Below are 27,106 nucleotides of genomic sequence, written 5' to 3' on the forward strand. Positions count from 1 at the left end.
TTGTAAAGGTCTCCCTAGAAGGCTGTGATTAAATGCAAAGCTGCAGCATTGAGGGAACCTAACCAAGCATTAAATGCTGATGCTGTCCTAAATTTAAGGGTCTGGCTTCAATGTTGAACTCTAGGACACATCCTGCTCTTCATTTTTACGACCTCAGCATAAGTGGTTACGTCTGTGCTCTAGGGTTGAATCCTGGAGATTTCACCAGTGGGCTCGTAGCTTTCTGGTCTCCAAGGGCAGCAGAGTAATCCAAAACCCTCTGGATTTTGACTGGAGAAAGTGAGATTTGACAGTGATTCTTTGTAATAGTTTGTCCCAGGGACTGTCCACTATCACACTTTAAGAAGGAAGCATGAGTGTAGGAGGGAGTGTAGGATTTTGTGGCTTCCTCTGGGCAGCCAGACTGTGAAATGCCCCTGGTAAAATGATGGCTGGTAGCTCTGCTGACTGTACCTCACCCATCTCCCTTCAGGTCCTGAAGGGACAATACAAGGAAGATGTAGTGACAGGACAAGGGGGAATGAATTCAAACTGAAGGAGAGTAGGTTTAGATTGAAGATTAGGAAGAAATTCTTCCCAGTGAGGGTGCTGAGCCCCTGGCACAGGGTGCCCAGGGAAGCTGTGGCTGCCCCATTCCTGGCATTGTCCAAGGCCAGGATGGACAGGACTTGGAGCAACTTGGGATAGTGGAAGGTGTCTCTGCCCTGTCATGGGGTGGGCAGGATGAGCTTTAAGTCCCCTCCAACCCAGACCATTCTGTGGTTCTTTCATTGGGACAGAATTAGCACTCAGGTTTGAAGACACAGCATTACATTCAAGGCTCACTTGGATTATATGCAGGTCCTGGAGGAAGGGTCACTTCAACCTACACCAGCCTTGTGAAGGTTTCCCTGACCCAATTCTGGAAAACTCCAGAGACTTAGAGCAATTCCAGTGACATTTTTTTACTTCACAACATGCCCTCAGCTTGAGGGGAAATTCTAGGCTGGAGTCTGGCTTTTATGGCCTTGCTGTCCCCCTCCTAGGCCAGGGTGTAAGACTGAGGCAGTACCTTTTGAAGCAAGGCCAGGGGCATTTTTGATGCAGGAGGTGATGTCTAGAGAAGAAATCCTGCATAAAGGGGGGTCTGAGGCCACCCCAAAAGCAGCAGGGTGTGGATCTCAGGGCTCCCCACCAGCAGCCGGGAGCGGAGCTCGTGTCTCGGGCCAGGCCGGGCTATTTTTACTGCCGGTCTGGTCCCGCAGCCACGCTGGCAGATGCGTTCCCAGCTGCAGATGACTTCCATGTGCAGCCCCTCGTGGGGCCCGGGGATGGGAGGGGATGAGGGGCCCCTTCCCGGCCCTTCCCGAGCTTCCTTCTCCTCCCGGCTGTGGAACCTCGGCCTGCGCCCTGGCGTCCTGGAGGGCTGCACGGGCCATGGAAAGCAGCTTTCCCGGGAAACGGAGGCGGTGCAGGCATTGGGAAAACCTCTGCCGTGCTGCAGAGGGGTGGGAGGATGGAGGGAAGGATCGCTTTAACCAAAGTGCAGCTCTTAAACCCCGTGAGAACAGAAAAGGGTGGGGGGCCCGATGCACGGTGTGGTGCAGGGCAGGCTCCCAAGTCCCTCTGCAAGAGCCAGTTAAAATAATAAATAAATAAATAAATAAAATTTAAAAAACCCCCAAATTAAAATATTATAAAAATAATAAATAAATAACATTCACCCATTCCCCTCTTTTTCTAATGAAGCCCCTGTGGTGTGCTGGGGGAAGGTGCCAAATAAACAGCGCAGTTTCCCCAGCTCAGCTGCCACGGCTTGGCAAACCAAGCTGTCCCCTGTCCCCCACGCAAGCAGCTCAGACGGGAAGTTTTGGGATCTGGGCTGTGCCTCCTGCCAAGAATGGGATGCCTGAACTGTAAATCCTCACGAGGACAAAGCCCAGAGGAGCCCTGAGAGCTCCTCTTGTGCCCTGGAGAAGTCAGGGTGAGGCCCTTGGAACCCTGTGGATCGTGTGCAGCGCCGAACAGAGAGCCTAAGCTGTCACATTTAATTTAGTCTTGCAAATGGTGTTGTGGAAGGCAAATCCTCCTCCTGGGAGGTGCTGCCAAAGGCATGGTTGTGTGTGCAACACATGTGGAACATCTCCTGTCATGACCCGTGGGGACCTGCCTGAAGTGCTTCAGAAAGCAGCAGGACAGCACCAGGTGGCCTTCTCCTCATGGCAATTCCACCCTGACCCAGGGAAGAACACCTGGATGAGCCCTGAATTGCATCTCCTTTCCAAGATCTAATAAATGCAACCCAGTTCTCCAGAAGGCAATGCCCTCTCCCATCTCTCCCTCACCAATTCCCTGGTTTTGGTGTTCCAGCTACCTTCTGCAAGACTCCATTTCTCCATCCAGGCACCTCCAGGAGGCCATGGGAAGTGTTACCAAGCCCTGCCTTTGGACAACAATGGAGCTTCAGGGAAACTGAGGATGTAAGCCCTACAGGCAGAGCTGCCCTGTGCTGTGGGGAGGCCACTTTCATCTTCTTTGTGCTTTCAGGGGGGATTTTTGAAGGGACAGGAAAAATGTGCATTGTTTCTTGGAATTTCCTCTTCTTTGGGTGAGCTCAGAGAAGGAAAAATCATGGCTGTGGAAAGCTAAGGAGACAGATGAAAATATGGGGGCATTGAGTAACACAGGTTGGAAGGGACACCCAGGACTGGCTGAGGCCAAGTTGCTCCATGCCATGTCCAGCTGAGTTTAAATTCCTTCAGGATGGAGATTTCACAACCAAGACATCTCTGTTTCTACTTTTTTCCCAAGCTGGAAATCTCCAGGTTGCCAGCAGCCTCTCAGTGCTGTCCCCCTGAATACCCTTACTACATCCATCCATCCTCCCTTTGAGGACAAGTGGGTTTCCCCCCTCCCCCCCCGCCCCAAATAATTGTTTTCCACACCCTGGAAAATTATTCCATTGATACCCACACTGGCTTCAACAAAGAAAAACCCACAAGTTTCTCAAAACCTCCATTAGACTTTATTTAAAAGTTCTTTGTATAGACTTCCTGACACAGAATCCACAATAAAAATAAAACCCCCCTCCCTCCCACTGCTCCCCCCTCCCCAGACTGCTTTGCTTTGTATTTTATAAAACATACAGCATCAGAAGAATGCCAGAGGCATCCTACACCACAATTTGAAGATTTGTTAACTGAGGCCTTGGTCCCAGCAGTGCATTTGCATTCGGAAACTTTGCTTCCTTTTCCTTGCTAGTTCGGTTGGCCACATGTGGTACAAATGCAAACAAGAGATCTAGTCTGAGATTGAATCCAGCAAAAGGAGAAGAAAAATAAAAGAGGAAGAGTGAAAATGGAAGTACTTGTTTAGCAGAATCAGCCACTCTCTTACACAAAAGCTTTCCCTGTAAAGTTACACTCAGTTATGAGAAGGATAAAAGCAAGCAGGTAACAAGTTGCTGTGAAATTTCTATGATTCTTGGGGTTTTTTTGACTCATTTTTACGGTGCCTTAGATAGGCAGACTGCCAGAATTGGAGGGGGGGGGAAGGCTAATTTAGAGACATGTTGAGAGACAATAACAATCTGCACTTAGGTAAATATTTGGCAATGTTGAAGCTATACAATATAACCCGGGCACGTGTAGCACTCAGTCCACAAACAGTTTAGCACCATATTGATAGGTCATGTAGCAAAACCCTCTCCTCAGGGTTTGCTTGGGAGTTAAAAGCATGAAATATTACAGTGCAAGGTCGTCTATACCCTTTAGCTTCTATAGGGGCAAGGTGGCAAAGGTGATGCTGTCTCAGAGGTAAGTGTTGGCCAGCCCCTGGCTCTATGTCCCTATTGTCGTCACCACGCCAGGGTTGATGGTACCTGGTGGAGAAAGAAGGAATAAATAAGGTTCTGATGCAGGATACTGAGGGAAGATAAACGAGGTGATTGTCAGGAGTCCAACCCCACGCAGCAGAGTGGGAATGCCAGGGATTTGTCTGAATCCCCCTTACCAGAGATGCAGAGTTTTTCACATTCTTTCTGCGTGTTGAACCTGTTCTCGTTGCCGCCGCAGCCGCCGTACCAGAAGCGGGCGCAGCTCTTGGTCTCGGGGTCGTAGTACCACTTCAGCACAAAGTTCCTGCAGGTGCCCTCATCCTTCTGCAGCCGGCAGATGTCCATGACTGTGGACAAAACAGGAGCAACAGTGGTCAGTAGCACTCCTGGGTGAAGCACAGCCTTTTCTGAGTGTATCTGCAGGGCAGGGCTGGAATGCAAGCTGAGAAAGGGCATCCACAGCACACATTGTGCACATCTCTTGTGACTGAATCCTATCTCTTTCTCTGCAAAGATAACCTCTTTCCCTGGAGGTCACCAGCCTGGTGCACAAGTTTGTCTCCTGTGTTGCTGCCATGCATCCAGGAGCGATGAAGGAAGAGTGCTGCATGACAGTGGTTGTCTGCAAATCCCTTAGATCTGTAGGATACGAGTTTGGCAGGTCTCAGAACTGGGAGAGGACTGGCTGGGCTGCAAGGGAAGAAGTACTGGCACCACTAAGATGACTGACTTAATCTGAAAAGAGAAATCTTCCATGTAAAGATGCTCCTGGGTCCACCACACACTGCCCATGGCATTTTGCATCCCTTGCTGGGTGAGCAGGGAACAAAACAACAAAGCACTTGGAAGTGGCAAAATGGAATTGCCAAATCGTTTCTTAAAAATAAACTAAAAAAACATCTGATGTCAGCCATTGATTTGCCATCAGGTCACACACCTCCCTTCTCACAGGGATGCAGAAAGAGCTCATGCCACCTCTGCTCAGCACAGCATAAACACCACAGATCAGGGGGAGTCAGAAATAAGTGTTGACCTTGCAGTTCAGCTTTGCTTTTGGGCCCCTACAGCCAAAAGCTTCCCCATGCCTTAGGCAGGCTCTTTGCCCTCCTTATATTCATATTTTCTTTTTCCAAAGCCCATCTCACTTCTTCCCCCCCTTCCAAAACACTGAAATCCAGCAGATGTGAACACAAGAATGACTCTACCCCAAACCTTGCACTAAATCTGAATAAATCCAAACACTAATCAAAACAGAAGAATTTCTTTTGCATATATAACCTAATTTTCCCCTATTTCAGTCTGAAATTAAACAAAAGCTTACCTAAAAAATTCCAAGAATTGATAGAGAGCAAGAACTAGGGAGTTAAAGTGTGTTTTAAGCTGTAGCAGGTTGAAAAGATGGGAAGAGACGGTTTTAAGTCATCCCCTGGAGAAAATGTGCCTCAGTTACGCTTAAGAGTTACTTTTGTCATGCTAAAAAAGTTAATGACAATAAAAAAAATAATGCCATAGAATCATCAAGGTTGGAAAAGTCCTCTAAGACCCTTGAGCCCAACCATTACCCCAGCACTGCCAAGTTCGCCGCTAAACCTCAAATTCCACATCTACACATGATAAATGACATAAAAAGTCCAAAATCAAAGGGGATCACATCATTTAAAAGGCTTCAAAAAGGAAGTGGGTCTGGTGCATGGTTTTGCAGCTAAAGTGCCTTAAGGTTTGGGGGCTCAACTCATTTCTCAATGTTGCACCTGCTATGGGCTGAGCCCAGAGCCTGAGCCACAACCCAGCACCCCAAAAGCTGAGATGCACTGAACTCATGTGGCCATTTTCCATGTGGATTCAAGCTCTGGCTTTGCAGAAAATGGAAAGGGAATAAAGCAAGCAGAGCACAGTGGGCAGAGACCTGAACATCCCTCCAGGGCCCCTCAGCTGCTTTTCTTGACTCTGTGCCCAGGGCAGAGCGGTGCCAAGTTGATGAAATATCACTTTAGCCTCAGAAACAGTTGCTGGAAACATCATAAAGGCATGTGACAATGATCAGAAGGGGCTGGCCTGTGGGACAGGGCTGGCAGAAACACGCTCCCTCCAGAGAAAACCTCATCAGGGAGGCTTCCCTGCTCTCTGAGGGTGGAATCCTGCTCTGGAGTGAAGCTGCAGGTTCCTGCACAAGCTGTGCACTGCTTCCTCTGGCAGCAAAGTCCTCAAACTACAGCCAGAGGATCCATGATACCCATTTGCATCCCCAAAGCACCTTGAAATCCCCTTTTGCCACCCCAGACATCTCTGTGGCTGATGGTGGCCACCTCCTCCTGGCCTCCACCGCTCTGCAGGGCTGCCAGTGACAGAAATTCCCAAGCTTGATTTAAGGATCCTAAAATAAACCTAAGAAAGTCAAATGAGGTGGAAGGGTCTGTAATTTGCCTTTTCAAACCCTGTCATGCCACTGCAAGGACTAAAACCTTGCCTTTAGGTATCAGGGCTGTCTTCACTCCATGGTTTCCCTCCTGGCTCCACAAAGGGCCCTGAAACACCTCTGGGAGGGGAGGGCTGCTCTGATAAGGACTTTCTGGGCTCTGTTCCTTCCCAACCCCTTGCTGAACCAACACAGATGATTTCAAGCCTCTTTTCCCTTCCCAGGTCATGAAGAGGTTTGCAAACATAACCCCTCAACCTCAGAAACTCCCTGAGGAGAGGAAGACATTGCCATTTTCCTGCGGGCTCCTCCCTCAACCTTGACTTTTATCTTTAGGTGCTGAAGGGAAAACGTCTCCATGCAATACCCAAGACCCATGGAATCACTTTCCATCAGGTGTTTTGGTTACAGGCAGGGAAATGTCGGGAATTCTCTGCATTTCAGCAGAGCAGTGGCACTTTTTGGTCACACAGAGATAACACAAACTGATTTGGGACCTTGCCACGCTCCAGTTCAGCAACCCCAGGTCCCTCATGAAATCCAGTGAGCTTTGCCACTCTGGCTGTGCCAGAACAGCGTGTCCTCATGGGACAACACACATGCAAAGTGAATTGTTCATGCAAAGCAGATGGAAGGACGTGGTCATGTGAAGGAGCAAATGAAAACTAACTCTGAGCTACTTTTGATCTGGGGTTGGATAGGCTTGGATGCATGCTGTGAAATGGTCAAGGTGAAAGAATGGGTTTGCTTTGTTTGTGATGATTAATGTTTTTGGGGGGTGTTACCTGATGAAAATCTTTTCTCAAGGGGTGGCTGCTGCATGGCTTTCTCATCTGCTGCTGGAGGAGGAAAAAGTGCATGGGTTTGGATTTTAAATGGTGTTTTCTCTCTGATCCAAACATCATTTGACATTAGGACAAAATGCAAAAGGGTGAATCCTCATGGGGTACTTACATGGCTTTAAGCATTTGTTATTGCACTCAGCTTCGGTCTCAAATCTATTGGCATTACCTCCACAGCCACCATACCAACCCTGGCTGCAGAACTTGTGTTTGGAGTCAAAGAACCACACAATCTGATAGTCCTTGCACTGCATGCCCATGTCAAAGTCCAGCAAGCAAGGGTCTGGCCAATCTGCATGGCAAAAGGTGCAAAGGTTAAGGGACTCTGAGAGGGTTAAAAGCTGAAAAAGCAGAGAGATTGAAAAGAGGAAAAAAGGGAAAATAAAGCCTGATTCAGGATTGGTGTCATTTCCCCTCTCATGTGTTTTGTCTTGCTTTGCTGGATGCAAACCTTCCCCAGCTTCCAGCTTACCTCTTCTCACTCTTGGTTTTGTCACAGATCCAAACCCCAAATCCTTGGAGCAACATAGTGGGAACCCCCTTATGCCCCACTAGTGCACTCAGGACTGAGCCCTCACACAAATCCCCACACTCTGTTTTCAAAGCTCTTTGTCTTGGCAGTAACTTCTAGTCCTTAAGTGTGTTTATCTCTAAAAGCAAGTTGCACCCGCTATATGTGAAGGCTCAATGAAGGTTTAAACATATGTTCCTTTTCTGCCCCAAAAATGATAATTTAGGTCCAAATCCCAGGGTTTTTATTAGCTGTGCTGGGCCATCCATGGTATTTTACCTATATAAGGAGGACAGAGTGTTCCTCCACAGTCTTCTGGAAGATTTACACATGGGTGTCTCCCATGAACTAGAGGAGGCTCAGCTAAACCCATCCCCAGTTCCCTGCCCTCTTTAGAGTCTTTATCCTGTTGAAAACCTTTGGATTAGCATCCTTGGGGAATGCTCCCCCCAGATTGCTGGCTGCCATAAATCCTCAGGCAGAGGTGTTTGCTGCAGGTGGGTCAGCAGGAGGAGCTGAGATGGAGAGGTCTGTGTGGAAGTGCAGAGCAAGCACACAGCACATCCCTTTTCCCTGGAGCAGAAGGAACACTCTTGGTTTCCCAAAGGCTGGTGCCAAGGGGTTAAACAAAGCCAGGGGGTGCTTGTAACCTTGTCACAAGGCTTCTGAGGAGATGTCAGTGCCAGGGAGAGGGGCCAAAGGAGTGGGAGCACATGGGAAGGGAATGATGATGGTTCATGCAGGAAGGAGAAATGAGTTGGTCCAGCACAAGCTCTTGTCCCCTCTGCTGCACGAAGCTCCAGTGATGCCACCAGCCAGGCATGAATGAGATCCATGCTCATCCCACTCAACACCAGCAGCCAGAGCTCCACAACTCCTGGCTGAACACACTGAGCAGCAGCATTTCCCCGTGCTCTCAGACCACGTCGTGAAGAAAATGAGCCACAGAGCAAGAGCACAATGCTTAAAGGAAAACATGGGAGCGGTGATTCAGGAGTGAGTTTTAGATGACAGATCCATTGTTGGTGTGCCTGCAGTGGCTGTGCTGCTTGATGAAGGCTGAGAGCCCTCCCAGGTCCTTGGAAGAGGGGTTGTGACACTGATGGTAGCACTGAGTGTGACAGCACCAATGTGATGAGCTTGATGTCACCCAAGGTGATGAAATGAGGCAGAGACCCCAGTGCAGGGCTCAGACCTGGACAGCCAAGGATGTCACCAGCACCAGGATCAGCTGGCTCTGCAAAGCCAAGGTCTTGCAGATCCTTTGGTGTTAGTGGGACTGTGAGAGCCCCCAGCCAGCAATCCCCCCATGGCCCACACTCACCATTCTCAGGCCCTTCCAGTGGCTCAGTGTTGAGCATCATGTTGGCCAGGGACACCTGGGGCTGCACCAGGGTCTCTGTGGAGGAGAGGCAGAGGGTCAGTCCAGGGGGAGGCCACCAGCAGCAGCACCCTCAGTGCAGTCATGAACAGGTTCCCTGGCCCCAGCTCCAGCACAGGAGCCAGGTCTGGATTTGTTTAGCCCAGCACACACATATGAGAAATGTTTATTGGAGGCAGCTGATGGGATGAGTAATCCCCAGCTGCCTGGCTGCACCAGGGTGGGATCACCTTCCATCCCCAGCCAGTGGCTCTGCTTGGGCTCACCCTCAGGGGTCACCACAGAGGAGCATCCTCAAGGCCCCATGTGGCTGCTTTGGATGGCCCCCACTCACCCCACAGCACCAACAGGCAGGGGTTCAGGATGGATGTGGCCTCTCTGGAGCCAGTTTAGCTTTGGTTTCCTGGCCTTAGAGATGGCAGAATAAAAATGGCATCCCCCAGGGGGGGCCAATCCATGATGGATCTGTACTCTCCTGCTCCCTCAAGGGCTCTCTTGAACTCAACACTCCTCCCCATCAGGCCTCACATCCTTCTAGGAGCTATGGCAAGGATTGTCACAGGTGAAAAAGCTCCATGAAGCAGGAGAGGTCTGCAGCCACAGGAAGGGCTGGATTTGCTTTTCTTTAGTGTAAAGTTTGGCTGTGGGTAAGGGGGACAATCCTACTCAGTGTCCAGGTGACAGCTTGCCACCACTGCCTACTCAGTTTGTTCCCATTCAAGATTTATTCTGTGAGAAAAGCAGCTTCCCTGGGCATTGGGAGCTCCAGTTCAGCACATGAAAATGTTACTTCCACCCACTGATGTCTTTTCTCAACATTTTTGTGGGCATGTTTATTGCTTGAGAAGGTAAGGGACTGGTCCAAACCCACTGAAGCCAGAGGAAAGGCTCTCCATGGGCACAGGAATTGTCTCAGAAGTGCCAGAGGGAGCCAGACACAGCACTGGCAGGACCAGCACAAACTTCACACCACCAAGCCAAGTCACACCTCTGCCAACAGCATTAAAAAAAAATTGACTCTTTCTTACACAAGCAACTTTTGGCCATGCCAGAGAGTTTGGTTAGGTTCACATTGGATCTGCACACATGGAGATTGGATCCCCAAAAGACTAAACCTTCCATTCCATCTCTTCTTTCTGGGTTTTTCTGGATAGTGTGGGAAGCAGAGCAGTAGCTATGGAAGTGGCTTTTAGGGAAGCAGCTTTTCTTGCTTATTTTGATATTGGACTGGACTGAGTTTACCAGTTTGACTCATTATTATTTGCAGTAAAGCAGGCTGGACCCCCACCAAGACCTTTTGCACCAAAGTGCAAACCCTCTGGGACCCACTCTGGGACTGCCTTTAGTTTTCCCACATTTTGTGCAGGTTTAATCTTACTGTAACTCCCATTTTTCAATGAAACACATTTCCCATGTCTCATAACCTGCTGATGATCCAGAGGATGGCAGACATGAGGTGACACAACTTAGCACAGCCAGGGCTGGGATTATTGGTACCAACTGATTCCTGACCCTTTATCTTTAGTGTCCACTTTATGAAAAAAAAAATAAATGTCCACACATTTTTAAGAGTCACTTACTCGTGCTGAATGACCCTGTGTAGGTTACTTTGGGCTGGGATTTTTGGTAGCCAGTGATGACGACGACGTACTTTTGCCCACTCTTGAGCCCTCGGATCACGTGTTCGGTGCCAGTCAGGTTTTGCCTCTGCACGAGGGAGTGGTCGTGTGCCAAGGTGACAGTGACATCAAAGGTGTTGTGTGGCTCAGGGCTGGCCCAGCGCAGCCTGGCACTGCTCTCAGTGACATCTGTGATCTGGATGTCGTGGGTCTTGGCTGCAGGGCAGAATCACAAGGGACACCAGGTAGTGAATGAAGAGGGAAAAATCTCAAGGAAAAAGTGTCTCAGCAAGTGCAAGCCAAGTTGGTACTTGACTGTCTCAAATGCCACTGCAGGGGAGGCTTTGTTTTCCATAGCTCAGATGATTCACCAAGTGGTTTATTTATCTTCAATAATCAGTTGCAATCTAGCAAATCAAAGTGTTTTTATTTTTTTTCCCCCCAGAAGATTCCCACAGATTGAAATTCCCAGCACTTTCCCAACAACTGTAAATGTGCCCAGTCAGATCCTTCCTTCTCTAGGGTGCAATGGATTCACTGAGCTGCTGAAGACCTCCAAGCCAAGCTTGTCTAATAGTGAACATAAAATCACAGACTGCTTTGGGTTGGAAGGGACCTTCAAGACCATCTCATTCCAACCCCCTGCCATGGGCAGGGACACCTTCCCCTATCCCAGCTTGCTCCAAGCCCCATCCAACCAGGTCTTGAACACTTCCAGGGATGATAACCTTAATAGGTCAAAGAAATAATTATGGAAAGGTTTTTCTGCTCTGGGAGATCACTGGATGAGACCTCTATAAATACTGCTTAAAGCACTGGTGGAGCAAGAAACACTCAGAAAAGTTTATTCCCCTTAAGCTGATAAAAGCATTAGCCTTGCAAAAGCTGTCTGCTTTTATTTATTGCTTTTTGTTTATTATTTATGCAGCAACTTTCTATCAGTGACTGGATGAGCTTCCCTATGCTTGGACACGGGCTTTGATCCTTGCTCAGCTTGTGCAGATCTGCCTGTAGCCCCTTGTAAAAATACCTGGAAAACCTCCTTTGCATGAACTGTGTTCACATGAAACAAGCTTGGCATTCCCAAATAGGTCTCCACACTGATCCATTGATGAGCTAACTATTCCTATTAGCTGGGAGCTCAAACAATGCCATTATATGAACCACCATAAATAGCAAAACTTTGCACAAAATTCTTGACACAAGTTGACAAAACCCCAGCACAGATTTCCACCTAAAACCGAAATTTGGCCTCTGGGTGACACTTCCCGCAGGAATAATCCTCTCAGGGGGCAAGGAGAGCCACAGCCTGCTGTGGTTCAGCCTAGAGGGAGGCACTGCCCACATGGGGAGAGCTGTTCACATACCGCTGTGTCTCCTCCTGCCGCCGGCCGCGGTGGCTGTGGCATTGGTGGTGGCCCGGCCGCTGGCTTTGGTGTGGGTGGTGGCACTGGCTGCTCCCTGGGCAGTGGCATTCACCTGGAGCACAGAGCTGTCTGGGGTGGTCTCAGTGGCCCTGCTCTGGGCCGTGGTGCTGGCAGGAGTGGTTCTGGCATGGGCACTGGCCACTGGCTTGATGGTTGTGCTGACCGTGGTGCTGGCAGCAAAGGTCCGGCTGATGGTCGCGTTGGGAGCCACGAACCTGAGCAGAATTTTGGAAGTGGAGAAGAGTTGACATAGAAACCATTGGCAAGAACCCACCTGAGGTCAAGAGTCTCTGCCAGCTTTAGATTTGCCCCCAGTGAAGAGTGAAAAGTACTTAGATCCAAGCAGTAAGAAGTGCTTGGGGTAACCTGGTCTAGTGGAAGGTGTTCCTGCCCATAGCAAGGGGTTGGAACAAGGTGTTCTTTAAAGCTCCTTCCAAGCCCAAACTGCGCTGTGATTCTCTGAGAAGGGTGAATTCAGTAGACAGATCTGTAACATGCCCGACTTCAAGAGGCTTGGCCTTCTAAAGCCAGGACAGCTCTGTGCCACCAGTGAGTCTGGGTGACACAAGCTTTCATTTTTCTTCAGAAAATATTAGCATGGATGCTGTGATGGATTCTGTATATCAGATAAACCAGGGCAGCACAGCCTCTGAAAACAATGCTTGGAGTAGAAAGCCCCAAATTAATAGAAATTTCTGGAATTCCTGACCTACACAATAAAAGTGAACATATACCTCCACCATATTTTTGTACATATATAAATATGAAATTTATCCCAAATTTTAAATTATACATGACCCTTCTCTATAAGGTATCTCTGCTGCTCTTTTGACACAACACTGAGGAAACCAGTAAAATTAAATGCAGTATTATTAGAATTATATTAATTAGAAGGTGATCCTGATTTTTGAAAGTGAAGTTGCTTTTTCTTTCCTTTTCCCCAAAGCATTACTCACACTGCTTTCTGCCCAGTGAGCACGGGGCGCTGGCTCTGGGCTTTCTGACCATTCTGGAGCCACTCACACTGTCTCCTTATCTCTGGAGACAGGTAGGAAGCAAATTCACCTGGAGACGGAGAGAGACATTAAATACTGGAGCTGAGGATGGTGGATACCCACCACCAACAGATTACATTTATTTCTTCTTCATTAAAAAAACAAACCATGAAAAAACAAAAAAAAGAAGCAAAATAACTTTTTTTCTTGCTGGATGTTTGGCTATGGCAACATCCAAGGCTGGGAGATTTGTTATTCCAGTTTACAAACATGAGAGCCTTAACAAGAGGGTTGTTTGCCTGAGTCTGTCACTTGTAAATACATTTCTTGTAACAAGGCACTTCCAACCACGCAGGTAATGTTATTTTCTCAAGAGCTAGAAGTTTCTAGGACTGCTGTAAGCAGTAAATGGAAAAAGCAAACTGAGCTAACCTAAACATTTATTTCCAGATGTTTGCTTCCTATTTAGTGCAAGACATTCCTGAATCTGTGGTATATCAGCCCACTAATCTGTTTTTCAGGAATTTTTGCTAAAACCTGGATTTCCTAAAAGAGGTCTATTTCTTATCCTTGCTGGATGGGTGTGTTTAGGATCTGTTTAGGAGGTCCAGCCTGGGGCCTCTAGCTAAGCTGAGATGTAACTTTTCAAGGCATAGTCAGCATATCCCAAACACAGCAGCTTTGTTTATCCCTGAGCAAAGAATCCTGTACATCTGGTCCTTAAATCTGCATACAGCAACTCCAGATCTCAGCCTGAGCCAGCCAAGGGCCTGCTGGACATGGTATTTGTGCTGAAGTTGGGAAGAAAGATCTGCTGGGTGTTCCAAGGAAGTGCTGCAAAGGCACTCAGCAGGACCTATGTGAGAGGCCAGCCAGGTGGGATGAGATCAGAATCCACAGGTGAGCCCATGGAGACCAAAACACACTGAAGTGCAAACTCCATTGGTGGATCAACATGGAAGAGGATGAGGAGGCCAAAGTGAACAAAACCCGGACATACTCAACTAGGTAAACTATGAGCAGCCAAAATTGCACCAAACAGTACAAACCATAAAAAAAAAAGAGACTAACTTCAGTGGGTCCTGCTGCTCAAAACCTTTCTGATTAACCCCTCTGAAGCCAGGTGTTGCCCCTTCCATGACACTTGGGCTGCAGGATGTTGCACTTACTTCTGATAAAGGATGGCAGCAGTGTCCCAAAACGCAGCAAGGGCTCTTCATGGAGCTCTCCTGTTTTATCAACCAGCTTGAAGAATACATCGTTTGGTTCGCTGGCAAGGCTGTAGATATTCTTGGCATTCACCTTCCTGCCGATACCCAAGACAACAAAGAAGTACCCTTTGCATTTTGCATTGATGACAACCCTCTGCAGGTGCTCAAGTTCTTTTTTGTTCACTTTTCCAGTCATCATCAGCACTATGACTTTCAGATCCCGAGGGCTTGGTGCACTTTCAAAAACATGAGTGATTGTGTGTTCAATTGCATTTCCTAGGGCCCTCGTGCCATGCAGCTGGGTCATTTGGTTGTGGAGGTAATTGATGATCTTCTCTTTGGATGCATAATCAGTTAATGAAAACTCAGTTTTTACTGGTGGGAAGCTTGAGTTGGCTTCATGTTCGTAAGGAGCTTGCTGGAGAACGGCCACTCTGGCGTGGTGCTGGGATACTTTTGGCTCTGAGCTGATTTCCAGGTTATTTACGATGTGGGAAATGTACTTCCTCATCTCGCTGAACTGCAGAGGGGTGGTGGATTCAGAGCTGTCCAGGATGAAGGCTATGTCCGTGTCTACGTCTGTGGGGGCTGCCCTTCTGTCTCTGAATGCAGGTCTCTGGCCAGTTCCACCACAGCTGGGATCGGGGTCACACACATCTGGGGAAAAAATACCTTTCACCTGCAGGACCCAAACACAACCCTCCCTCATCACTGTAAACATCCCTGGTGTCACATGAAATACCATCAAACCCTGGTCATTCACTGGTCCACTGCTCGATACCTAAGTCATTTCATCCCACAAGACATTCAGTTATGTGTTCAGTATTTTTTTATGTGCTCCTTTGTCCAAGGGGATCCCTGAAGCACACTGTCATAAGTGGCAGAAGGCCATCTTTGAGAGCACTTAGCTATCAGTATTTAGGCTGTAAAAGTGGCAACCAGACAAAAAAAGGAGCTTCTCTTTACAAAGTAGAGAACGCCCAGGAAACCTCGTTCATAATGCCAGTGTTTTCTGCTCAACCCAAGAATACCTTGTAGTCATCAGCAAAAGGGCTGACTCCCAACTGGGCTTCCCTTCTTACAACCAACTGCTGTGTGACCAGAAGGATTTGGAACTGTCTAGAGGAGAAATTGGATGCTTTACCCAAACAGATGTGACAAGTCAGAAGCCTCTGAATGGTTTGATTCAGCTGACCACCGCCGGTTGGAAGAACAATGGCATGGCCAACTGCTGTGTTGTTGATCTGGTGGGATGGAAATAGAAACACATGGAGTCAGTAATGCTGCCTTCTGTTGTTCTCAGCTCAGAGGAGGGTAGGGCAATCCACAGCTCTGAGGGATTCTCTGCTCAGCACAACGAGCACGATGGATCCCTTCTGGAGGAGCCTCGTGTCCCCAGTGTCAGTTTAGAGTCATAAACTCCAAGAAAAGGGACCACTTGAACCAGTGCTCAGTGAGTTTATCTGGGGCTTTTTCGTGGCTTTCAATCTCTGTCTGTCCACCCTCCCTCTGCCAACAAAGCTAATGTAATCCCACCTTCCTGCCCTTTGCCTTTCTGTCAGACTCGTCCTTCTGTTTCATCCCACACCTGGCACCCTGGAGCCATGGCCTGGGAAAAGAGTCACTCCTGAGAGTCTCACTAGTATTTCCCATCATGTGCTGTAATGATTACAGAATTAGGGTTTCTCTCCTAATGGATGGATAAGTTTGGACAGCAATACTCTCTTCCACATTTGAGAGGCCTGTGAAAGCCAAGCATTGCCTGTGGCATCCAGCACCATCAAAGCAGACCAAGGGCACGAGGAGAAAACAAAGAAAGGGTGAAGGACCCCAACCTCCAGAGCTCTGGTGAGAACCGCATCCTGCCTGCTGGTGAGGAACACCGGCACAACCCCGGCGTCGTAGAGCTTCAGCACAGCATCGTTGAGCTGTGGGGATGCTCTCGTGTCCCCGTTGCTGAAGAAGACAGCCACCTTTCTCATCAGGAACCCGCTGCGGGCACGCTTGAAGGTATTCCTGGCCACAAAGGACATGGCAGTCTCCAGACTGCGCGGCTTCGTGGTCAGGGTTGCCTGGAAGTTTTGGATCTGCTGGAGGAGGCTGGATTTCTTCCTGGCGTCAGCAAAGCGGATCTCGGTGGTGACCTCGTTGTTGTAGGTGACCAGAGCCACCCGTGCCCCCCGGGGACAGTTGCTCTCGGCGATGGTTAAGTTGTTGACCACTCTGAGCACGGTTTGCTTCATCCTATTGAAAACGTCCCTCACGACGCCCGAAGAGGTGTCAATAGCAAAGGCCAGCTCGGTTGGGAAGACAGGGCACTCCTTGGGACCTGTTGGGAATGTGCATTGGGAGCAAGTCATGCCTCAAACAGCTGTCAGGATTCAAGGACGGTGTCCTCAGCAGGGGTAAATCATTCACATGTGGGGAAAGCAACAATCGTGACATGCAGCCACCCTGGGGTTTAAAGGATTGAATGAGACTTACCATAGCAGCAGGCTGTGGAAAAGATGGAGAGAAAAAACCAACTTGGTCAGTGCCATTATTGCAACATGATGGGCAAATAAGGGTAGAGAGAGGGGCTTAGCAAAGCACTGAGGTACTCACGGCATTTGTCTTTGATGTTCCGCACCAGCGCGCATTGCTTTAGGAAATAAAGGGGGGGAAAGAGATGTATCACATAGCCAACCCAAGGGTGTTTCAAAACATGAGAGAAATTATGTCACACTTACATCTCTGGATTCTCCTTTCTCGCCTTTAAGGCCCTGTTTCAAAGAATGAAGAGAAATTGAGTGCAAAGTGTATCTCCAGGGTGCCCCGTGAACCCTGTCAGAATAACTACTGAACCATGGGTCATGCAGGAGCCAAGGGAAAATCTGTCTGTTTTCAGCTGTGTTTCCAACAGCAGAGTGCAGGGCTCTTCTTGTGAGGAGTGAACCTAGCTGAGGCCAAAGCCAAAAGGGAGGTTGGAAGTAGATGGTCTTTAAGTCCCTTCCAACCCTGACCATTCTGTGAGTTACGATGCTCCAGGTTCACGTGCAAAGCAAGCCCAGTCACCTTGGCCTCTCTAGGGAGCCTTGTGCCAGCCAGATTTGGTCACAGTCCATATCCTGTGTGGGGTGGTGAAGGAACAAGAGATGAGAATCTCCTAGAAGGAATTTTAAGGGGCATATTGCCATGGGAAATTCCTAATGCCTGGTGAGACCGTGTCTCTTGACTTTTTCCTTTGGTTTGAGGGAGGGTAAATATTTGTCAGCAATAAACAGCTGCTTAAAAATTTACAGAGACACATCCCGAACAAATAAAGAGAGATTTTCCGAACTTGAAATCAGTAGGAGATAGTGATGGACTTAGTTTTCAACCCCTAGCACCCACCATTACATGAAGCCAATCAGCAATGCAGCAAACACTTACAGCTGGCCCAGGGTATCCAATCTCTCCTTTCTGACCGGGTGTCCCAGGTACTCCTGCATTTCCCTAGAAAGAGAGAGAAGTCCTCTCCATGAACATCTGCAGGAGAGCTCCCAGGAGCACTTGGAGATAAAGATGAGTCCATCTTTAAGGGAATTCATGCAGAAGGCAAAATTTGAACCATGGTCCAACTTACTCTGCGGCCTCTGTTTCCTTTGGGGCCAGGGCCTCCAGCGACACCACGGTCACCAGGTCCACCCTAGGAGGGGAAAACCACAAACAGCAGATCTAAACCTTCACAGACCCATGGAAAATTGCTTGGAAAATAAATGCACAGCTCATGGGCTGCACCTACCTTTGGCCCTGCGTAACCTACGAAGCCACGTTCGCCCTGAAACAGTAGAAAGGTTAATTTGAATATGTTCTAGAAAATGCCCTCATCCATCTCCACTGGAGATCTTGTCTGCTTCCTTGTCCTTGCTGAGGAGCTGGGAATGCTGATCATACACCTACCTTCCTCCCTTTAGGACCCGGGTCACCAATTCCATCTCGTCCATCATCACCCTAAAATTGGAAAGGCAGAGTTGTTTATATGTAAATGATCTGTCATATGTAAACAACCTAAACCCCAAAGGTCCAGCAGCACCAATAGAAAGAACCCACTGAAGCCACAGGCCTTTGTGAAACTCTTAAATGTTCCTTACAGTTCTTTAAGTGTCCTTAGAGGTGTGAGGGCATGGGCCACACTCACCATCTCTCCTCTTGGGCCTGGCTGTCCAATCGGCCCTTTGGGTCCAGGGTTTCCAGGCTCACCCTAAAAAGAGGAGCATCTGTTAAAGCATGTGCTGAAACTCCAGGCAGCTCTGAGCCTTCCCCACTCCATCAACACTGGTTTATTTGCACAGAGCAGTCTGCAGCCCTCCTTGTGGCAGAAGGTGTGACTGGACCTACACAGCCCGAAATGCTGCCAAGTGCAGGCTCCTTTGGTGATTTCAGAAAAGATAAAACCTTCACACATGGGCATTTTCTGAGAATCTGCCCAGGAAAGTTGCTTGGGAGTCTCAGTTGCTGAGTTACTTTTGCCATTCTGTTCTCTGAAATGGGGGTCTAATGAGACAATGAGCACAGAGTCACTTTTCTCCACGCTGTGCAAGCCCAAGAGGTTCATCTCATGTATCTCTTTAAGCCCATGCAAAACCCAGCAGCTTTTCAGTGCAGCTTTAGTTCCTGATGCCCAGTGGTCCTAAAGACATACCTTCCTTCCCATGGGACCAATCCTGCCACGTTCTCCTGCAGGTCCTGGAGGTCCATTCCCAGCCTGGAATGCAAGTGGGGAGAGGCATGTTGGCAACATTCAAGAAAACTCAGGTGCCAGGAACCAGGGAATTGGATGACCATAGGAGTCATGTATTGACTACTGTGGCTGATGTCTCTCAAACACCTCAGGAAATTCAGAAGTCTCCTTCATGTTTGGGGAGGGCTGGAGGTCCAGCTCAGTTCCAAGCAAATGTCAGCAGCAATTTATAATATCCCTAAGAGAACACCCACAGGAAAGCAAGAGGGGGGAAAAGCATGCTGGGGGTGGGAAAATGCAATATGGCTTTGTGTCAAAGGGTGTGGCTGAGGAATGCAGCAGGAGGGAGAAATAAATACATGGGGTGGCCCCTGCAGACAGGTGAGATGGTCATGATCTGGCTTCAGAGCATGAAACATCACAGAGATGCCCCACCAGTCACTCAGGGACCCTCTTTAACTAAAATTGGAATAATGGGCCAAGAACTGAAGTCCTGACCCCTCTGTGATTGCTTTCAGCTCTTTCTCTTCTGTAACTCTTGATCAAGAAGTCTTAAGGGTAAGTTGAGAGGAGAATCACGCTGGAAGAGTGTGTTAAAAGAGAGTGGAGCAGAGCTGGAGTCCTAGGAGAGGGGAATGTGAAGACACATTGGAATCTTATTAGTTCAACAGCAGTATAGTTGTGCCAATGTCTGGGAAGCAGCAGAAGGATTACCCTGGGTCCAGGGACACCCTGCTCTCCTCTGATGCCTGGTGTGCCAACCTGGCCAGGGGGACCCTGTGTGGAAGAAAAGAGAGGCTGTCAGCACACGTGGGCAGAAACACACCAAGATCCAAGGGGAAGCAAATGCTGCAGTGTCTGAGGGACGCTTTGCAAATACATCACACCTTGGCTGGTGTGAGCACCGTGGCAGGCGGGACAGCCAGGCCACAGCACACCCAAAAATACCCAAATCACAACAGTTTTTTTGGGTGAGACTCTCTGGGGAAGTGTCTGTGATGAAGTAACACCACAGCATCGTGAGGCAAGGCCTTTCCTCTGCTGTGAACCCACACTGACCTGTGGCCCTCGCATGCCTTGCTCTCCAGCTGGCCCTGGTTGACCAGGCAAGCCTGTGGTGCCCTGGAAGTATAAAACAGGACAGTACAGGTTAGTTAGCATGGGAGGATGTGGTCAGCACCATGGGAAGGGAAAGGGAAGATCAGGGTATCCACAGCTGTACGAGGTGCAGGGAAGAACAGATTTTCAGTTGGTTTTTTTTCCCTTGTGGGTTTTTTTTTTTCTATATATGGTGTTAGAAGATAACAAGCACAGTGATGGTGGGGGCAATTTGCCTCCTGCAATCAGTGGGTATCAACCATCATGCTCTGGCCCTGTTACACTGCTCCAGCAGCACATGGGGACAGAACATCCCACCAGGGAATGCTGTAGGAGACTGGCAGCCACGTGGACAGTTGGTTCTGCACCAAGTCCAGCAGGAAGCACACAGGGAGATGAGTCTGAGGAGGAGGAGGAGGAGGAGGAGTTGGGAAATGTGGAGGAGAGAGGAGGCAGAGAGGAACAAGCAAAGCCTGCATGTCTCTTTTCTTGGCACATCTCTCTGGGTGCTGGGGCTGCCTGGCCCATGTTTTGTCCCATCACCACCTACCTTAACTCCTATGGCCCCCCTTCGTCCTGCCATGCCCTGCAAATGAAGGAACAATTAGGTTTGTTGATCTAATAATGTAAGCACACCTTTCACTATTGCTTTTAGATCAATGCTTCTTATCAATGCTTCTTATACCCCAAAAATTACATTTGTATATTTTAAGCTACTGGGGGGGAGAGGAAAAGGAAAATCCACATGGTCAGATCTATTAAATCAGACTTGGGCATGTTTTCTCGCTCCTCACATCCCCCATGCAGGTGAGCTGCTCCCTCATGCATGTCAGGGGTGTGTCACCACCCCTGAGACAGGAGGGACACGCAGCAGAGAGCACATCCCAAAAATCCCAGCTCCAGTTTGGTTTTTGGCTTTCCAAAACCAGCAGCCAAATGCAGATGCAAATCATGGAATCACAGACTGGTTTGGATTGGAAGGTACTTCTAAGACCATCTAATTCCAACACCCTGCCATGGGCAAGGACACCTTCCACTAGACCAGGTTGTTCCAAGCACCATCCAACCTGGCTTTATATATAAATCATGTAAATCCACTGACCTGAGCACTGAATTTTTCCATGGGAATAAATTTGACTTTTAAAGTCTCTACAACAAGCCAGGAAGCCATGAGGTATTTTCCTTTTTAGATCTTTTTCTTTTTTTGGGGGGTGTTTTGCTGGGTTTTGAGGTTGAATTCCTGATGTTTGTGAAACAAAGTGCATGGAGAGGAAGGAGGGGAAAAGTTATGCCAGTCTAAATTTGGGCCTTGCTGACTGGAGGTCTGACAACTCACCCTACTCCCGTCTTTACCATCTTGGCCCTCCGGCCCTACTGGTCCAGGATCTCCCTAAGGGAAAAACAAAACACAAGTGAGAGCCCTGAGATAAATAGGCACTGGGAAAACAGATTAAGTTCTCAAAAAAATGGATTCTTTCATGCTTTCACACAAGTTAATAGTTCTGCTTTGGTGGGAATCCTTCTAACAGCTCACAGAGATTTTCCATCAAGTTTCTGAGCCAGCAGAGGTCAACATTCCTATTCTTTGGGAAATGCCTTCTGACAATTTAAGATGCATTTTTTTATTGTGAGCTGGTGTGAAAACAGATGGGCTTTGAAATTCTCCAAGGAGTGTGTGGGTTTTTTTTTTCCTTGTAAAGGTTTCAGGTGAATCAGGAGGTTTAGACTTAGTGTAATCTAATCAGTTCTCTGCTTTTTTATATGACCCATGAGAACATACAAAGGTAATTTCCAAGTACAGAGTTATTTTCAGAAGCATTATCCCAAGAAGGCATTGTAAAATAATAATTTATTTTTTTAAAAAAGGTGCTTTTTACACAAAATATCTTCTAAACTGACATCTTCCCAGAGAAAGTTTTGGTTGCAAACCAACAACATTTTCTAGTAGAAAAAAATATTCCATCTGACAAGGCACAATGAGTTTAAGAAACTTGCATCTTTTTGATAGCATCCTTTGTTCTCTCTTTCTCTGTTCCATTCTGTTGTAAAAACCAAAAAACAAGACAAGACAAGAAAGAAATATTACCATTGGTCCAATTTCACCCTTTTGTCCTCTGGGGCCCCTTTGAGTGTTATCAGCTCCTGAATCTCCCTGAAAGCAACAGAGCAATGGGAAACATCTGTGTAAGTGGGACACAAAAATTAAATCTTGTAAACTGCTCTGCTAGAGCTGAGAACCAACGTTATTTTCCTTTTTTGACTGAAATAGATGAAGTATTGCTGCTGTTTTCAGACAGGCACAGCTTTTCAACTGGGAAATAATACTGAAGAAGACGAGGAGGGGGAATTTTAATATGATGGAGCAGCAATGGATGGGTTGGTATCATGTGGTACCCACGTGTCACCTCTGAGTCCTTGCTCTGTCGTGGGACCTGCCACTGTCAAACAGCATTTAATAAGCCAGAGCCACCCTCTGTGATAACCCTAGGATTAGTGAAAAGTGGGTGGAAAATCAAGAAGGTGCCTTAGCAGTATTTACCGGATCTCCGCGGAGCCCGCGGTCACCTCGCTCTCCTCGTTCACCCTTAATTCCCTTATCTCCCTGTGGGAAGAGATGGAGAGTTAGGAAGAGCAAATCTTGCTTGTTGAAAGTATCTCTGCCCAGCCCTCAGCCTTGAGGGGAGCATGACAGCTTTCCACCCTCCCCTGGCTCAAATCCACCTCAATGCCATCATTTAGCCCCACTGTAAAAATGATTAAAGCCTACCCTCCTGCCAGAATATCCCTTCTCTCCAGAGGAGCCAGGCAATCCCTTGTCTCCCTAAAAAAAAGAAAAATATTTTAGAATATTTGCCACTTCCAAGGTGCTTTTTAGATTCTTCACTGATGCATCGAGTCATTAAGAGGAAAACAATTAAAATTACTGACCTCTTCTCCATCGATGCCATCCAGACCCATTTCTCCCAGTTCACCCTGTGGAAGGGAGGCAAGGGGCAAATTCTCACTGAGGAGAAGGGGGAATGGGGAGAGGGATATTGATGTGCTGCACACTCACAGCTCACTGCTGTGGCATGAGGAAATATCTCCTACCTTCTCTCCTGGGAATCCCCGAGAGCCCTAAGGAGATAGAAAAGAGAGTTACTCCACTTCTGTGCAGCTCACTGCCGTAGGAAGCAGTAGAGAAGGAGGGCTGGGCTTGGTGGCAGACCCACAGACACGACCAGGACAGGACTTTCCCTAATTTCTCTTATGTTAAGGTTTGTCTTCAGCTGCCTCCCCAACACTTGTGCCAAGATAAAATACGTGGGGCATGAGGGTTAATCCAGCTGATCAATAAAATATTTCACTCCTTAGCCACAACTCTTCCTTCACTGACTTTTGATTCTCCCTACACCCATTTTTATGTTAATCCAGAGCCAGTCCTACTGCCTTTGTCCAAGGCTGAACAGATTTTTAACGAGACTCAGTATCTCAGCTGCAACAAATAGGCTTGGTTCATGCATTCTTCTTCTCCCTGCCAGAAGATCATGTGGTCAGAGCAAATGGTAGGAAACATCCCCTTAATTTCACTGTTTCCCATAAACATTATATGTTTCACCACCTTTTCTGGCTTGAGGTGCAGCTGCTGTCCTGGACCATCAGCTCAAAGTTCCTCTTTAAAGCCTCAGCCATGGCTCACTTGTCTCCCTTTTCCCCAACAGCAGAGTTCCACCCACTCACTGTTCCAGCTCTGTGCCAAGACATGCACATCCATCTCTTCCCAAATCTTTCCCCCAGAGCCAGACTGCAGAAGATAGATCATCCTTGTCTGTGGATTGAGCCTGGGTCTCTGGGCTGCCTTTTTGCTCTTCATAGCAACACCAAAGCCACAACAGTCTCTGCAAGCCCTGGTGCCTGGCCAGGTGGACACAAGCACTTAAGAGCACGTGGCAGAGGTTGTGTGACCTTCTAAAGCAGCAGGAGTTATCCCTGGGGTACTCCCACCCACTGGACTCTGGGTCTTCTCTGTGCAGGCTTGTTCCACACGTACCTTTGTTCCTCTGTGCCCGGGGCATCCCTGGAAACCTTGTGTCCCATTCACACCCGGTGGTCCACGCTCACCCTGGTGCATAGAGGGGAAAAAAAAAGTCAGGGGTTGCCTGCTAAGACAATTTCTGTGGCTACCTGTCACAGGAGGTAGCTTGGAGGCACAGGAGCAGCAGGTTTTGCCTGGTCACTCCACCATCCCTTGCCCACAGCCTTCCTCGTGTAGAGACCAACCGCAAGTCTTCATCACCGAGAGAGAAACACCCTTCCCCATCCCTCAGCTGTGAAAGAGCTTTGTGAAACTTGCCTTTCAAAATTAAAATGACAAGATGAAGCCCTCAGAGCTCTGCACAGATGTCTAATCCCATCCTGACCTTCAAGCCCCGGGAAAACATTGCCTGGCATGTGATGTGTCACGGCAGCCTTTGGCCTGTGCCTGAGCTGTTGGAAAAGCCATGAGCACCGTCAGCCCCTTGGCCTCGACCTCACCCCTTGGGAGTGATGCATGGAGGGATGTTTATTCCAGGGCTGACGTGGGATTCATGCAGAGTTTGGAAGAAGAGTTAGTAAGAATTCACTGGATTCACGTTGCCTGCCGTGTGATGGATAGGAACGTCACTCTTGGTTCCACTTTTGGACTAGCTCAGATCTTTCAGCTGCAGGTGGCATGGATGACTTTGCCATAGGCTGCAGATTTGATGAAGTTGAGGATTTTATTTGCCTTGGGGAATAGCACAGAGATGGGTTACATCAAATAATGGGAGTTATTCCCTTCATCATCCTTCTCCAGCTCTTGAAAAACTCCCTACTGACTTTCTCTCAGGAGAAGCTGAGACCAGCAACTCAGTCTGTCAGGTGTGGGAAGCCCAGAGTTCTGCTGTCTGTTCTAACCCACATCCACATTCCCAGCAGAAAAAGTTTGGAGGCTTTTCATTTAGTGGGAACACCTCCAAACACTTGACTGTGGTGAGGTCCCCATATGAGCAGGGGCAGTCACTCACCGGTCCTCCTTCGTCACCAGGGTAGCCCGCGTAGCCAAGATCCCCCGTGACACCCTAGAAGACAATGAAAGAAAGAAAATGAAAATTGTGAATTTCCTTTGTAGTTCTGTGATTGATATTGAAGGTTTCCCTAGATAAGCACAAAGCAGCTGCTTGGTCATATGTGTTAATGAGAGATATAATCTCCTTTTGATGTCCTTGAATTGTTTCACAGGATGATTCACCCTGTTTTTCCAGCCATTTATCCCTGTGCTCTTGGGTGTTTTGCAGCACTAAGGCTGTGGGAAAAGGGAAGAAGAGCAGCCCCCAATTGCTCTGCAAGTCCCAGGGTCAGTTTTCAGATGGGGGGAGTAAGTGGAGCTGATGTCCCCATTACCATCACTCATTACAACTACAGTAATTACAACCCTTCATCCCCAGCTGGGGGACCTACCTTTGGTCCTATAGGGCCTGGCACACCTCTATCCCCTCTCTGTCCTGAGCACTTGCAGGGGACCTTGCAGCACGTCCTCTCTGCGATGTTGTCCTGCAGGAAAAATGGGAAATGAAGGCGTTAGAAACCTGCCAGAGCCCCAGCACCTGATTTTGGGCACCAGGGGGAAGGGTTTAAACAGAAACTGCAGAACTTGTGGAGTGCATTTAGTAGGACATCAGTCCCCAGAGCAGTGCCTGTCACTGAAGAGAGGAATCTCATCCCCAAAGAAAAAAATCCAGGCTATGGAGCAGGCCATGAGAAAGTCACTGCAGTGAGCAGCTCACCAGCAACCCACAGGCCGAGAACAATTTGCAAGCACACAGTAAAGGAGAAAAAAAAGAACCATTAAAAAGAATGATATGGACCCAGAGAAACCACAGCTTGGTTTTACATCATCCAACAGAAAGAAGAGGGGAAAAAATCACTTTCTTTGCCAAGTACATTGCTGGCTGCAAACGTTTCCTGCCAGCTTTGCACATTTACATTTTGGAAGGATTTTCCTAGGCTGAATTACTTGGGGAGGGGCTGAGGACCAACTCTTATCCCAAAACCCAAGGCTCACTCACAAGTGGCTGCACTTTGATTTGTGGGGAATGGCCCAGCAAGGTCACCACAGGGACCAGTGGTTAAGCCCAATCTTATTAAATCTACTGGAAAAGGAGCTCAATTGTGCTGGTAGCAGCTGAGAAGTTGGGAGGAACTGGACATACTGAGGTTGACAGCAAATTAAGTCAACACTCAAGAGGGCCTAGGCCTTGGGAAAGAAGTGAATCTGTGAAAAATAAAGGCCTTAAAGGACAGCTCCTTCATCTGTTAAAAACATGTCTAAAATACAGGCAGTGTATGAGATCAGGGAAAGAAACCTCGAAAGCAATGCTTCTACAAGAGCTTTAGCACTGACCGGACACGACAGGGCATTGCTGTGAGGCTAAAATAACCAACAGTGTAAACACAGGCAGAGGGCGGGTTTTGGGCACTGCAGCTTTTGATGGCATCTTATCCCATCCCATTTGACCTAAAGCCTCAGCTGGGGTAGGGTTTCTTCAGGAGTGAGAAGAGACTGTGATCTGCTCTGAACTTTATTTGCTGTGGCATTTGTGAAAAGGGCTGACGTGAGGCAGGGAGGGGAGAGGAGCAGAGCCAAGAGGTGTAACCCAGCCACGGCTCAGCCCTGCAGGAGATCCAGCTGTGGGCTTTCCTCCAGCGCTACAAGGCAGCGCTGCCTTGTGCCAAGTTACTTACAAGCTGCTCTGCCAGCTCAAAATCCAAGTCCAGCAGATTAACTCTGAGTGGTCTGTTGTAGGTGAAGCCACGGCCAAACTCCAGCTGCATCACTCTGTCAAAGTTGGTCACTCGGTCCAGCCCGACGAAGATGAGAGCGCTGACTCCTGGCAGGGAGAAGCAGAAGGGGCTTTGCGATGGGGAGAGGCTCTCTGGAGGGCCTGCACACCCTCCCCTGTGATAACACATCATTATCCACATCTTTGATTGCAAACAGAGCCTTTTCAATAGAGAGCAAACATCTTCAGACGTTTCCTGTGTAAGTTGCCCACGTGCTTTGGTGGCAGACAGCAGCTAAACATCACAG

The 27,106-nt window shown here is 48.3% G+C and overlaps 1 protein-coding gene across 5 annotated transcripts in view; it reads right to left on the reverse strand.

Moving 5' to 3' along the window:
- Positions 1–3,353: 3,353 nt before the first annotated feature.
- The window catches only part of COL6A3 (collagen type VI alpha 3 chain), a 57,724-nt gene continuing 33,971 nt past the window's right edge, over positions 3,354–27,106 (reverse strand). For 2 of the 5 annotated variants that reach the window (XM_015635378.3, XM_015635376.3), the window contains 33 exons: positions 26,761–26,906; positions 25,477–25,569; positions 25,044–25,097; positions 24,047–24,118; positions 23,107–23,133; positions 22,945–22,989; positions 22,784–22,837; positions 22,556–22,618; positions 22,103–22,168; positions 21,353–21,406; positions 20,567–20,602; positions 19,978–20,040; positions 19,633–19,695; positions 18,880–18,942; positions 18,376–18,438; positions 18,138–18,188; positions 17,980–18,015; positions 17,821–17,883; positions 17,628–17,690; positions 16,946–16,978; positions 16,821–16,857; positions 16,701–16,712; positions 16,052–16,545; positions 15,361–15,460; positions 14,175–14,873; positions 12,967–13,075; positions 11,951–12,225; positions 10,545–10,799; positions 8,908–8,982; positions 7,185–7,364; positions 7,016–7,069; positions 3,991–4,161; positions 3,354–3,859 (listed from right to left, as the gene is read on the reverse strand). In XM_015635378.3, the coding sequence (XP_015490864.1) occupies positions 3,819–3,859; positions 3,991–4,161; positions 7,016–7,069; positions 7,185–7,364; positions 8,908–8,982; positions 10,545–10,799; positions 11,951–12,225; positions 12,967–13,075; positions 14,175–14,873; positions 15,361–15,460; positions 16,052–16,545; positions 16,701–16,712; positions 16,821–16,857; positions 16,946–16,978; positions 17,628–17,690; positions 17,821–17,883; positions 17,980–18,015; positions 18,138–18,188; positions 18,376–18,438; positions 18,880–18,942; positions 19,633–19,695; positions 19,978–20,040; positions 20,567–20,602; positions 21,353–21,406; positions 22,103–22,168; positions 22,556–22,618; positions 22,784–22,837; positions 22,945–22,989; positions 23,107–23,133; positions 24,047–24,118; positions 25,044–25,097; positions 25,477–25,569; positions 26,761–26,906 (3,710 nt within the window). In that variant the 3' untranslated portion in view covers positions 3,354–3,818. The remainder of the gene's footprint in view (positions 3,860–3,990; positions 4,162–7,015; positions 7,070–7,184; positions 7,365–8,907; positions 8,983–10,544; positions 10,800–11,950; positions 12,226–12,966; positions 13,076–14,174; positions 14,874–15,360; positions 15,461–16,051; positions 16,546–16,700; positions 16,713–16,820; positions 16,858–16,945; positions 16,979–17,627; positions 17,691–17,820; positions 17,884–17,979; positions 18,016–18,137; positions 18,189–18,375; positions 18,439–18,879; positions 18,943–19,632; positions 19,696–19,977; positions 20,041–20,566; positions 20,603–21,352; positions 21,407–22,102; positions 22,169–22,555; positions 22,619–22,783; positions 22,838–22,944; positions 22,990–23,106; positions 23,134–24,046; positions 24,119–25,043; positions 25,098–25,476; positions 25,570–26,760; positions 26,907–27,106) is intronic. The other 3 variants (XM_033516094.1, XM_033516095.1, XM_033516097.1) reach the window with 3 other exon arrangements.

This window comes from Parus major, chromosome 7, assembly GCF_001522545.3.
Source record: "Parus major isolate Abel chromosome 7, Parus_major1.1, whole genome shotgun sequence".
NCBI classification, from domain to species: Eukaryota; Metazoa; Chordata; class Aves; order Passeriformes; family Paridae; genus Parus; species Parus major.